General features: G+C 40.7%; 1 protein-coding gene across 11 annotated transcripts in view; it reads right to left on the minus strand.

Annotated features, from left to right (window-relative positions):
- Positions 1 to 14,698, minus strand: part of TAFA5 (TAFA chemokine like family member 5) — a 471,130-nt gene that overhangs the window by 360,763 nt on the left and 95,669 nt on the right. For 10 of the 11 annotated variants that reach the window (XR_015804058.1, XR_015804057.1, XR_015804059.1 and 7 more), the window contains exon 2: positions 10,066 to 10,152. The exons of the other annotated variant lie outside the window; for it this stretch is intronic. Coding sequence is in view for 2 of the 10 variants with exons in the window: in XM_088165781.1 (XP_088021907.1) it covers positions 10,066 to 10,152 (87 nt within the window). In the remaining 8 variants the exon portion in view is untranslated. The remainder of the gene's footprint in view (positions 1 to 10,065; positions 10,153 to 14,698) is intronic. 11 annotated transcript variants of the gene reach the window in all.

Consider the following 14,698-nt stretch of genomic DNA (forward strand, 5'->3'; position numbering starts at 1 on the left):
CGCGGGAGCCGCGCCGAGCCGGCGGCGGGGGCAGGGAGCCGGCAGTGCCGGGCAGGGTTGCGCAACAGCGCCCGCTGCGCCGCGGGGGCGCGGGGCCGCCGCCGCCGCCGCTCAGGGCGCGCCGCCGCCGGCCGGCGCGGGGCGCGCAGGGGCCGGGCCCTCCCCGCCGAGGCTCCGCGGGAGCCGCTGCAGCATCGCCGGGCTGCGGGTGCCGCTCGCTCGTCGGGCCGCTGCTCCGCTGCTCGCTGCCACGGCTCGGGGAGGAGAGAGCGAGCGGGGAGGGGAGGGAGCGGGAGGGAGGGATCTCTCTTTACTGCAACTTCTCCTGGCTGGCGGCAATTTGTTGCACCCCCTTCCTCCTCCCCCGACTCGGAGATGCTCTTCAGTGCGGGTGCGGGGGGCGGGAGGGAAGTCAGTTTAGCCCGCCGTCCCTGGCAAACGCGGGGCCGCTCGGGGGCTCTTGCACAGATCGCTGCTCTCCCTTTGGGCTCGCACCTCCGCCGCCGGGGCTCCTCGTCGCCCGGCCCCGGGAGGTCCCCCAGGCGCCGTGGCTGGCCCCTCTCCCTCGCCCGCCGTCCGCCCGCGAGGTCGACCCTGTCCCGGGGCCGCGCCCCGGCGGTGGCACCGGAACGCGCCCTCCGAGCAGCCGCGCCGGGCTACGGCGGGCTCTCAGTCTACAGGTTGATGCCTCCGCTGCAGCAATCCCCGCGGAAAACAGGAGCGCAAATGAAAGAACCTATAAATCAGCGTGAGGGATAAAAGAAAAAAAAAAATAAAGAACCACCAAAAAAAAACAGCCCGCAAAAAAACCCCGAAACACCAAGGCTGTGATTTTGATGCCTCCTTCCCACTCCAGGGAAGGACCCTGCCGCGGCCACCGGCTGCCGTAGAGCAGCCGGGCGGGGGGGCGGGAAGGCCGGGGCGGTGCTGCGATGCGGGGCCGCTCCGCGGGGACTGCGCGCTCGGCCCCGCCGCTGCGGGACGTGGTGTAGCCCCGGCCAGGGCCAGACGTGGCGCTCCGCACCCGGGAGCCGCCCCGACGGCCGGGGCTGCCCGGTCAGGGCACCGACCTCGGTGCGCACAGGCGGCCGGCGGCAGATCGCCGGTGCAGGGCAAGGTATACGGCCGCACACCGAAGTCCTGCCGGCCGCACAGGGGGGCTGCCCGAGCCGGGTTCCCTCCTGGTGCCCTCTGCCCGCGCAGGCGGTGCGGCTCCGCGCCTCTCCTGTTCAAACGCCGCCGCTGATCCGCGCAACCTACGCGGAGCGTGCGTGTCCCGCAGCGCGGCCGGCGCTGGCCCGCGGGGCGGAGCGCGGGCAGGGCGGCGGATGCGTAATGCGGGAGAGGGGCTCCAGCCGCGGAGGCGCGGGCAGGGCAGGGGTGGTTCTGAGCCCCGTGGAGGATGCGGGCAGGGCAGGGGCGGTTCTGAGCCCCGTGGAGGCGCGGGCAGGGCAGGGGCCGTTCTGAGCCCCGCGGAGGATGCGGGCAGGGCAGAGGGCTGGCGGCCAGAGCGCTCGGCGGGGCGGACGCTGCTCCGCGGCCCGGCCGGCAGAGCGGAGCATCCTCCCCCCGTGCAGCTCCGCGACACGCTGGAAGTTGCGGTGCTGCTCGGGCTGGCTGTAGGGTCGCTGCACAACACTGACAACGACCGTAACGCACCGACGGCCAGCGAGCTACCCCGGTTTCTCCGGGATAAACATCCACAATTTTGGAGATGAGAGTTTTGTCTTCATAGCACCTTGGTTATGTCTGCATTTATGATGTGGATTGGGGTTTTGGTTTGTTGGTTGTTTTTTGGAATATTTCATATTTAAATATTTGCTTAATTTTAAGAAACCAGGAAAGGGTTTCCAGATGCTTGAAAGGACAGATTAATAAAAGATCAGTATTTTTATTGGGCAAACATATCCTATGCTGTTGATGATGTGTCTTAATTTCATCCCTGTGCCTTTTCGTTTTTCACAGATAGCACAGAGAAACATTAAAAACAACCATCTTTTGAATTTTAAACTTCACACAAATCCCTATAAACCCATGTATTGCATTTACTATATTTGAAGATTACAGCAATGCAATGTTAAAGCAATGTCATAGCTGCACTAGAGAAATTCCACTGTAAATCTTTCATTTTGAAATGTACACTTTGGTGAGAAATTTGCCATGTTTGGGCACAGTTCAAGTTGGGTTTTGTTTGTTTATTTGTCTTCTGGGTGAAGAAAGAAGTGTCACGTAGCTAAAGAAAATTCATACATTTTATACTTAAACAAATATCTCTCCCCCCTGCCCCCCCCCCCCCCCCCCGACATAGCTTTAAAATCCACAGGTAACTGGATTTTTAAAGTGTCCAACTTTTAGAGTTCACACAGTCCAGAATAAGCAATACAAATCTTTTAGTTCGCACACATTTAGAGAGAAATGTTCTGAATAATTTTACTCATTGTTTTCCTTTTTGGCTAAAAGCACATGAAGATCCACTGTCAATGGGTCAGAAGCTTCAATTGCTTGTTCCTTGCTCCTTTTGAGGTGCAAGATGGTGCTTTCTCTCATTTTAAAAAGTCTTACTTCTTTGAGTTTCTGAATTAGATGAATACTCCAGGGATCTGTGGCCTTTATATCAGACGCTTTATAAACAAAAAGTCAGAACATGGCCCTGTGCTCCCTAGCCACAGACGAGTCACTTTACTTGCACACGAGTGGAAGTGGGAGCAAAATCTGGTTCAGTGCTCACACCATACAGACATATTTAGTTTCATAGCAACAAGGAATTCCAGAAGACTTCCCATTTGAGAGGACAGTGGTACCTGGCAACGCCACTTGCTGTACTACATATGGTTCACTCTCAGTTTTGTGTTTTCTAAATAGCTTTGGACTTTTCAAATAGGATGAGTCCTATTCAAAAATATCTATCTTCAATTTCGTGTCACCTGCATAAAGATTTATATAATATTAAAGATAACTCAAGTTACCCATGTAGACTTTTCTGGAAGACTTTTCTGAATGAATTCCACTGATAAAAATTCCCCCTTATCTTTCAGCTGATTAAGATTCCCATCCCCAGCTAATGGAATAGCACCTGTCAAGTTCTAAGCTGCTTAGGCCATAAGAGATTTGCAGACCTATCTCTGCATTTCCAGGCTTTGTCCAGAGCTCTGACACCATTCATCTCCAGCAACACAGAGACAAAAAGCTGTGATCCTAGCAGTAGCTCCTTCTAGGGAACCCCTCCACGGGAGTTTTCCCCATTGTTTTTGAAAGCTGAAGGAGCAATGCTCGGCACCTGAAAGCTGGTAAAGGATGGTGATGGCATTTCTGATATAGAAGGCATTTGCAGCTGGAAAGAGAAGTGAGAAATACATTTTCCTGATGATCAGGAAGCAAGAGCAAATGTGTAAGAGATAAAAGATCTTCTGAGTTCTTATAAGAAAGCAGCAGAAAAATGAAGTGCATAATTTTCAAATGTGTGTTCTCTTTTGGAAATATAGCTCATTTGTTCTTTTTACCAAAAATTCAGTCGAGTTTTACAGAATTGCTAAAACTGGAACGTGGTAGCAAAAACAGCAGCTTTTGGTCAAATATAGAGACATGAAAAAATTATCTATACTCTGCATTTAATTTTGTGAAAAGATTCTACCAGACTCTCTAAGATTTATTCTTCGCTACTGAGATATTTTATAAATAAAGATGTGCTAAAATTCCTGGAAAACAATCATGTTAAGATTGTATTCTACATACCTAGAAATAAAGTCCTACTGTTTCCAGCTGTGTCAAATGTCTTTTGCATAACTATTTTATTCCTGTTCATGCAATAAACCCCCAAATTATGCATGACATAATGCAGATCTAAATGCAGGAGCACAAGATGTGATGGTAGCCCATTTTCAGTAATGAATTTGGAAACTACTGGCTTTGGAAAAAAAATAGAGACGACAATAGCTATTATTAGGTTATCTAGACCAAAGTTTTGCCAATGCCCACTGGATTTCATTTTTGTTACTTTTGAGTTACTCAGGCAATAGTCTGTCACCAGCCACTTGAGGTGATTATTCCAGCCCAGTGGTTCACTCAGCTGGAATGTTTCTCCTGATGCTAAGTTTAACATTTTATTTTGTTGAAATTCACCCAGTTCATCTTTCACATATGCCTGAAGTAGCATTATAAATCCCTTTCCTTTTTGAATCTAACCAAAATAGGAGTTACATTGTGTCTATAGGAATGAGCACAGATAAATATATTTCCACCAATTAGTTTTAGCAGCATTTAAGTATTTTTTCCTCCTCTTTTCTCTGCATACCAATGGCTCCTTTGCATTTCTTTGCTTTTGAGTTAGGCACAACTACAGCAGTCCTCAAAATTTTATTCCTGATCTTCAGCTGATGCTGGGAACTGCCACTGGAGTAGAAATTGACATCTAAAGAGATGCTATTGAACTCTGGTTTGTGACATGATGTGGCTACCATAGGAATCACAAATACATTTGACTATCTCTTTTCATGAACACCTAAAATTTTCTCTTCTTTTTTCCCTTGACTAACCAAATTAGGCAATACATTAATATATCTTTAATATTTTTGACAGACTATACTCTGTTTCCTGTCCTGTCTCCTAGCGGCAAATTCATAAAAGGGATAGCACAGCCTAGATAATTAAGAACTATCATTGTGCAATCTCCTTGCTAACAGTGCATGTTTACTTAGAACTTTTGATGGTTCAGGGATTTTTTAAAAATAATTTTATTTCATTTTGCTTTTCAGTTGCATTATTTTGCTGTTCATGTCTTCTTCCTACCATCTTACTGACTTTCTATTTTCTATTCATAAAGATTTGTGCCAGCACTTGATGCCATGAAGCCAGTTCTCCACTGAGAACTCACTGAACATTCTCCCACACAGCAGCCACCGTTAGGTAACAGCTTTTGGCCACCACTGAAAAAGGATCTGCCTAAGAAGTTAGAGGTCCTGTGAGACCACTCTGATCCCCTGAACCACCGGTGAATTCTCCCAAAACACGTATCTGAAATCACACAATGCACCAGCGGCACAGGCGCTACATGGAGCGCAGTGTCCTAGGTTTGCTCACACAGGGGGAGCCCAGAGCCCTGGGGCCTGGCCATATTGCTATTTTATATTGCTCCCATCATTGCTGACAGGGGGCTGGTTCCAGGGGAAGGAAAAAAGGGAACCTACTCCAAAGTGCAGCATTTTGTTCTGCTTCTTCCTGAGCCCAGCCCAGCGTGTGCCTTGGTGCCGGTGTGAGAAGCAGCCGGGGCAATGGAGCAGCAGAGCCTGAGCTGAGCCTGAGCCCAGCCAAGCCCGGCCTGGGCAGACAGCAGCTGAGCCAAGCATTGCTGGCCACAGTCAAGCCCAGCAGTGCAGAAAGCAGGCAGCACCACACAGAGAATTTTGGGGGATTTTCCATAATTGTTTTTCACCGTCTCAGGCTCAGGGATGAGGAGTGCTGGCTGCAGAGTGTCCACCACCTTGTCTTTGTCTCAAGAATACCCGTGAGCTGCTGCTGAGCTGCAGGAACGTCCCCCATCTTGTCTTTGTCTCAGCAGCCACGTAGAACTAAACTGGGGTGTTAGTGAGCACCTTTTGTGTGTAAAGAACCATCTCTTTAGTATACTTTTGTTACTAATATTGCTGCTGCTACTGTGCGTTTCTTACTCCACTGCTGTTTGCTTTCAGTAAATTGTTGTCTCAACCCACACTCTGCTTTTGTCCCTCTCTCACCAGATGGGGGCTGGAGAAAGGGGAGTTGCTTATTTGAGGTATAATTACCAGCAGGTGTTAAACCATCACATGCAGTCAGACAATGCTACCATGTTCCTTCATCCCTGTTGTACTCATGGATCATCCTCCTCACATCTGCCTACCACGAAATCTCCCCTTATATAATTCAAATCTTCAAGTAGTTCAGTTCTGAAATGTTGCTTTTGTCCTCTCTCATTTTACTTTATATGCTCCACCTGTTACAGGGAGCACCTCAATTTGAAGTAGCTGCTCTGACACATTTAACAGCACAATTATAGATGACTTGGTAACCACCCATAGACTAAAAATAACCTAGCAACTGAAGACACACTTGGGTATTTATACTTAGATATCCCAGAGGAACCCTTCACAGCTCTTGTAGCTGGGGAAAACATATGTATCTCACCAAATTCAGCAGGCTAGGAATCCTCAGGGGTGGGGGCGGAGGGACGTAGGGGAAGTGATAACATTGCACAGCTGAAAGATTTTCCAGACAACACTCTGCCAGCTAATCCAACTCTTATCCAACTAGCTCTGCAATTAAGGTTTCCTACTGAGAACAATGACAGTATTATGACCTGGGGAATTTTCTACATAGAAAAACCTCCTTGCATCTGGGATTGAAAAATGTAGAGCCTTAAAATCCAGCTCCTACACTGATGGTATTTGCCACTGTTACAGATCCTAAGGAACTGTAATGTCAGTATGCATATGAGAAAAATACGTGAGCTGCAATGAATGAGCTACCAATGAGGAGGGAGACAGGCAGCATATCCTCTGTGAAGAATGTACAGTGCTGAAACTCGTTCTTGCCTTCCAAAGTATGGATATTTTTTTTATTATTATTATCCAAGATGTATCAAGTTTTTACACAACCTGTTTGGGAGGAAATATTCTGATGTCTGAAGAAAGAGACATCTAAATGATATGATTTAATTTCTGTGATACATGATTACATATGCTGTGGCTAGTTTCATATTTGAGCAGAAAAAGAACTTGGAACTTAATGGAAAGAACCCTGTGTGTCTTAATGGAGAACTTGTAATACTGCAGTGTCCATCTGCCCATAATATTTCTACTTCCTGTTTTTTTCTGGTTTTTGGCCTTCATCCAATCTTGTCTTCAAAATATGTTTTATTCACCTAAAAGCCCTGAATAGTTAGCAGATTACAGCAACAAAGGTAACTACTAATCTCAAAGAAAGATTATACCATGTCCATAAAGTCCTTTCTATCTACCTTCAATTGTAAGATTATTGTCTTGAAATGAAAATGAAGTGTTCAAGGTGAGGCTGGATGGGGCTTTGAACGATCTGATCTAGTGAAAGATGTGCCTAACCATGGCCAAGAGCTTGGAATAGATCTTTGGAGATCTTGGAATAGATCTTTGGAGATCTTGGAATAGAATCTTTGGAAGTTCCTTCCAATCCAAACCATTCTGTGATTCTATGATAATTCAGAGAGAGCATAGAACTCTTGAAACTCACAGCTAAGACTGATGTGCAAGGCATAGGCTTAAACATTCCAATGACTGTAGGGCTATTCACAAAAATCACAATTAAACTCAGAGGGCTTATCCTCATATTTTTACTTTGTATGTATTTTCAGATCATCTGGACTTTTAAATGCTTCTCAAAATACAATTGTTCACTCTTTTTTTTTTTTTTCAGAAAAGGGATTTGTATTTTAACCAGGATGATTAAACAAATGAAATTAAGGGAATGTAGTTATGATCCGAGTTTCCAGCAACAATTCTTGAGAATCTAGCTTAAAAATACACTACTAAAATGCTGCAACGTTCAGGGAGTAAGTTCTTAATTGAGAATGAGACCCACAGAGAAAGCCATGCTGAATACACACAAACTCTGTGAGCCATGTCACAGCAAACCTTTATAGAATGGCCAATGGCAGTGTTGCATGGAAAAGTGAATAAACTAACGGATTTGCAATGTTTGTTGCTTCCTTCCATCTTAGTGGAGGGGAAAAATTTACAAAAGCAAAACAAAAAAACAATTCTACAAAAATTATTTCTGCTATACAAACTCATACTCACTGTTAACTTAAGCAATGAACTCTTTGACCCGTAGTTTTTAACCAGAGAACCTCCTTTATATTTCTTTAGTTTTGATTTTCCACTATTTCCAAAATCTGGGTGTTACAAAAATTGATCAGGAGCTGAAGTTAGGTCTCAACAGCCACTTGAATTCTTTCCATTAGCAATTGTAGTTTGTATAAAAGAGAGCTGCAGCAAAAGTGATGCATATCCAGAACACCATCAGGCACATTCACAGTAAGTTAGAACAGGTTCTGAACATGTGGCAAAGAGACAACAACTGCCTCTAATATTGGAGCATGTTGGGTGATACTCAGACGGAAGAAATAATCTTTGGTTTATATTAAGCTACTGAAGGGGAAACAAATATTTTTCAGACAAATGATAAGTGCAAACGGTTTAAAATTATTCAAAACCTCAAATAAACAGTTAAAATTGTTACATGCACAGAATTAACAGTTATTACATTTTACTATAAATTAAAATGGGTTTACCACTATGGCAGTCTTTTCTTTAACCTAAAATTTTTCATGTTTTCAAGAGATTATCAGACTATGACATTAAAAGAGACAGAGAATTTTATATATTAAGTTTCTTCTTGTCTGTATTCAGGAATAAGTAAAGGTGAAATGGTTGTTAAATTTAAATCTTTAATCTGAGTACAGAAACTTGTTTGTCATTCTGAAATATAAAACTATTATTTTACAAGCCATTCATGTATAATATAGTCCACTGGTTCTTGATAATAAAGAAAAAGAAAAGTATTAGTGAGTCTCTAGCTGTTATTAAATATAGCTAGTTAATATTAAATGGTATAAGACATTTTTTCCTTTTTTTTCAGTTGGAAGAAAGTGGATTATTGAAAGCTAATCTCAGATTTATTACTGGACTCTGTGGAATTAACACACTGGAGGCCTATCTATTTACACCTGGGTGGGATAATAACAGGAACTGTAGATTAATATAACCTTTTGCATGCACAACCTATTCATTATTTGCTTGTCTTCTGTTTTAGTAGGAAGTTTATTTCTTCTATTTACCAGACATATTAGGAGTCCTTAGCTTACTATATTTAAGGAAGTAGCCACTGTATAGCAGCTTTTCACAAAACTTTTTGTGAAAAACTTACTTTAAGAGGCAAATGATGTCTTTGGTTTTGTTTTAAATTACGCTGTCCTATTAGGAACCATTTTTCTACATGCTTATATTATTTTGAAATAGAAAGCTTTAATTACAACATGAAATGGACCATCTAAGATTTTCGGCATTTAACAAAAACAAACAGTATTAAAATATGACCTCAGTACGTGGGGCAGTAACAGTGCACAGCCTGAACTAACTTCTGTAAAAATCATGGAGATATTGCAGCTGATTCAGTTGGATTTCAGCCAGATAAAGCATTACAAAGAGCATTATACAAACATTGTAAGAAATAAAACATCTTTCTCTACAGAAGAATATAGTCTCTCCCTGGACACTGCTTAACCTTAAATAGAGAAGGAGTGGAGTGTCAAGTCTTTGGAGGTTTTAGCATCACACCTGTGCTAGAATGTCTCAATCATCATCATCCTCATGCTCGGGCTTTTAAGCAAGAGATAAAAAGCTTTTTCTGATTTCTTAGTGCACGCTCAGTGAAAGGCCCATGCCAACAGCCCGTGTACTCTGCAGGTGCAAGCTCACAAGCCCTTAAGTTTTCAGTTGCCTGTGTACATAAATGAAAAGAGAGATGAGTCATGATAACTAATTGTTCCTGACTGAACAGGAGTGTGCAAGGTAATATGCAGACTGTAAGGATGATACAGGCATTACAGCTTGAATCGAGTATAAGTCTTAAACTGGCAGATTGCTTAAGACATGCCTGCAGAAACAGCTTTGACCTTAAAGTCACAGTAAAAATCTGAGTCTGATTTACCACACCAGTGTACTAATATAGAAGTAATAGACATTAGATTAGCATAATATTATACATCGAATGGCAACTGTATTAGAAGTAGACATATCAGAAGTGGGAAATGATGAATCGAAGTTTTTATGCATGAATTACCACATACAGATTAGATACTGTATTTAAATTTGTTAGCCTTTTTTTAAGAAAAAAAAATGTTTATTTGGTTTTGTTCAACATTTCAGGGGAAACTAGTATAATCTATTCTGTCAGTAAACCACTGACAGAATAATAGGTCAGTAACACAGTTTGTAAACTATGCTCTCAATCCATGCCATAGTGCTTTGAGAATGTGTCAACACTCAGTAATTTCCTTACCCAGCTCAAAAGCATCTTGGAGGCACCCCGGGCAATGTCTCATATACAGCCATTGAGGGTAATCCGCTCCAAAATAGCTGTTATAATCTGAATGGAAGAACCATAAATGATTCAATTGAAATCATGCCTGAAAATGCAAAAGGAAATGAACACAGAACAAACTATAATATTAGCGGGTTTAACAGCGTGCACACCTGAAGATCTAGAATTGAAGACTTTGGTGTTTCCCCTTATAGTCATCCAACTCTGTGAGACAGCTACTTTAAAATGATGAGAATAGAATTTACAAAATTGTCCTTTGGAAGAGTTTGGAAGAGTTATTTAGCATCATTTCAGATGTAAAAGTAAAGAAAAACATCCGGTCACCTCTGACACAACTGAAACTTGGTGGAGTCTCTCTCTCAACCCTTTCTTCTTTTCTTTTTGAAAGAGTTTTAAGAATTCATATCTTCCCTAAAAAGTGGCTATAGTATAGTATATAGCACCTAGCTAGTCATAGCCTTCATAGTAAAACCATTTTAAATAAAAACATAAAGGCTAAATACTGGATCCAAGTGCAGCTTGCTTTGTGGATGTTTTTTCTTTTTTTTAACTTTATGAAGAAACTGGACCAGAAAACTTTTTTTTTCCCCCGACAGAAAACTAATGAAATTCTATACAGTCAGAACAGATTGAATTCCCAAAATATATGACAATTACATCTGGAATTGAGAGACTAGTAAAAAGCAGTATACTTAGTAAAGTAATTATTACGGTTAAAAAGGACATATTTGATTTACTTTGAATGACAACCACTTTTTAAATTGTTTTCTCTTTGCCTACATGTAACAAATCTTTATTTTCTTACATTAGGAACCACGGTTTTAAAATACTTTGTTTTCAAAATCACCTCAGAACAATAACAGGGGGATATAATAAGTGGGTGTGTACTTTATGTAGTAAACTGAAATATCAAGTAGTATGAGCAAGATAACATCTAATTGTATACTAAGTATTGCCTGAGGGATCAGCAAGGCGATCTGCAAGTAATCAGAAGTTATTTTCTTGAAGTAAACATGGGCAACTGGTATAAATCCTAAAGACATACCACAGGTATGAAGATCTTTATCAGTAATGTCCTGCTAAAACAGATAGAATCTGTATATGACCAATGACCTCCTATTGTGAGAAATAGCTGCAGCTTATTTTGTCATAAGAAAAAGGCCTTACTCTTTCCAGATTATGTACCCTGCTGCTTCTCATACACAAAAGCATTCTCAAGAAGCCAGTCTTTAAAAAAACAGTAATGCAGCTGTAACAGTTTCAGTACTTTTTACTGATTTATTTTCTTTTTCTAGATATACTACCAAATATGTGTAATCTTCTTTCTGACAGCCACAATAATTATTTATTTATTTATTTATTTATTTTAATTATTTTATTATTTGTTATTTTATTATTTAATTTATTTAATTTATAAAAAAATTCTTTAACAGAAATCTGAATTTTCTACTGATTGTGGTGATCATATTTTTTTAATTGGCTGACTGTCAGAACTGAGTTTTAAAAGCAGGTATCCTTTCATTTTTATTTATTTTTTCAAACTACAATAATCTTTAGCATCTCAATTACTCTTGTGTGATCCATACCATGTCTTAAAGAGGATTAATTTGACACAAAACATAAAATATTTCCTATTTTTTTTAGAAAACAAAAGTAGTCCTTTGACTAAAACAACTAGACAAAACAACTGAGACAAAAAAGTCCTTAGTCAGGGAGATGCACATTGTTGCAAAAATGGATTGTTTCTCTAAGTGCTTATATGGCCCCATTGCTATAGCATTCAATTTTCCTAAATTTAACATTTTTCCTGAATATTTTGGTAGATATTTTAGTGCTGCTGTACTATGACAAAGTATTTTTACAGGAAATTTCTGGTAACAAAGGATTTTACTAAAATAATGCTCAATAACCGGAGATATGAATAAACTAAAAATTGAAAAGATGCTAGAATGTACAACTGAGACAAAATACTGGCTCACTTCATTGTGAAATGAAGCTTCCTCTCTTGACTTCATTGATAATTTTTTCTTCAATCATGCATCAACTTAAATTACAGAATCTGGAATTCTGATTAAGAGTCAGGTCCTGCATTTACTGAAAAATTGAAAGAGAAGATGGCAATGAGTCTTTTGCTAAATCCAGAAAATAACAATACAAGACACTAGGAGCAGCCTGATAGTTGTGAATTCAAGTGAAGATTGGGAGTTGATGCTTGTGGCTCCTTTTTTAGTAAGTTTTTACAGCACTGCAATAGTATGCTTCTTTCATTTTTGCTTCTTCTGTCCAGAGTAGTATATGTTATGTATGTGTATAATAGAGGATATCAACCCCATTCAATCCCCAATACTCATAGAGATAAGGGGAAGAAAGAATTACAAAGCTCTTTTCTCTTTCATTGTGAGGAAAGTATTAACCATAGCATAATATAATACTCCTCTTGAGAAGCATTTACACTGTCACTCATTTGAAAATGTTATTAAAAGCAATTCTATTCACTACATATTCAAACAACAATAGTGGAGGGATGGACTTCATGGCAAACAAGCAACCTCATGAACCCCAGCACAAATGAGGCTGTTCTTCTGTATGTTTACATCTTGTATGTAACTGCAAGTGAATTCCTACAGTTCAACACTTTTTAAGACCATGTCAATTCTCTACATTTAATGCAGTGGGAGAGGACATAGCATGTTCCCACATTGGGATATTTATAGGGTTATGATTTCATAAGCATTTTTGTTGAACTCAACCACTAAATTAGAAAGCTTTACATGGAAGCACAACATATCTGGTTTTCTGAGCCTCAAAAGCTGCAAGCCATCTTCATTGTCCTTATTGACAGCTCACACTCTTCCCAATCTCTTACTTGTACAGTGTGTCTGCTGCTCCTACTTTCTACAAATAAAAACAAAACGAGCCATAGCAAAACAATTTTTTTTTGCAGTAACTTTTTCCCTGGTTTGGAAATCTCTCACCAAGTCCTTTCCAAAAGCCTTGGGAATATTGAATACTCTTTTTCTGCTCCTTGGTGTTTATGTCCTGAGCCCCACCTTCAGATTTTAACACTGACCCGCACTCAGCCAGGAAAATTATCAAATCAGTTTACAGTGGCTTACCAATTTACCTCCCATCAACACTAAAGCAATACCTTTTTAACCTGGTATAACTGCATGGTGTGTCTGAATTGAACACATGTGAGTGAAGGCTCCTTCAGAAAGAAGGGACAGACTGAAAGAGCAGCCTATATCCACAAGGAAAAAGCAGAGTAGACATTTGAGCAAACTGTTTAACTTTAAAGGCAATTAGGCAATGAAATTACTTGCCTGAGGAGGTAGTTTAGACAATGTAATGAGAAGTGCTTAAAATAGAATAAACTATTTGCGAGACAGATACAGATGTAAATAATCCTCCATGTTTTGAGCTAGATGAATCAGGAGAGGTATCTTTGCTATTCAAATGTCTGACTATAAAATGGTATTCTCTTTCTTTGGGAACAGCTTTCCAACTTATGACTGTTTACACCTGTTCTGAATACTAAAGTGAAACTGCACTCCAAAAGGCAGTTTAATCTCACTGTATCATTATAAAGTGGATTTATTCATAACAAGCATCTATGAAAATCTTCCAACAAAAAAGTCCTTAGTCAGGGAGATGCACATTGTTGCAAAAATGGATTGTTTCTCTAAGTGCTTATATGGCCCCATTGCTATAGCATCCAAGTGCCTTACAAACATTAATGAATGTATTCTCACAACACCCCTGGGAGATAGAGATAGTATTATTAGCTAATGCACAAAGAGTAGCTTGTCCAAAGTCACACAGAAAGTCTGTGGCACAGCCAAGACTCAAAACAGTGATTTCCTGCCCACTGCTGTAACCATGACTATATTCTCCTATCCATATACAGCATTTGAAAATATGTTACATATAACCTCAGATCTTTACACAATAAGCCTTTGTGTTCAGTTGTAGATCCAACCACTGACTTGATAAAGAAAAATAACTTTGTTTATCTGGAACCTTCATTACAGCAACAAATTTGCAGGTTACTCAAACAATGACAGTTATATGGACCATAACTGGTACTGATATATGAGAGCAATGAAAGAGAATTCCCTGATCATCACATTTAGAATAGAAAGCATCATATCCAGAACATCAGTTTGATACCTAAATATTTTCCTTCAGATAATGTACATTATACAGAGAAGTCTCTTGTTTTGAGGGTAAAGAGAAGGAAAAAAAAAAAAGAAGAAGAAAAAGAAAGGCTAGCTGTATTCCCCAAATAATTCCTTTTGGGTAAATATTTCTGCAATAAAAGGACACACAATGTATTTTCAGATGTAATGAGGTCAGATCTGGAGGGACAACTACAGTAAGTATATTTACACCTGAATGTCAGAGAAGAGAATATGACTTATATATTTGATATTTTATTCATGTAAATTTATTATATTGAGACATAGATAGATAGATAGATAGATAGATATAGTTTTGCAGTCATTTAATGAATTCAGAGATCTGATCAAATGACATCAGGATTATTCTAAATCAGGAACACAGCATCTTGCCTTTTATTTTGGCAGAGGGG

The sequence above is a fragment of the Sturnus vulgaris genome, chromosome 5 (assembly GCF_052056855.1).
Source record: "Sturnus vulgaris isolate bStuVul1 chromosome 5, bStuVul1.hap1, whole genome shotgun sequence".
Lineage (NCBI taxonomy): Eukaryota > Metazoa > Chordata > Aves > Passeriformes > Sturnidae > Sturnus > Sturnus vulgaris.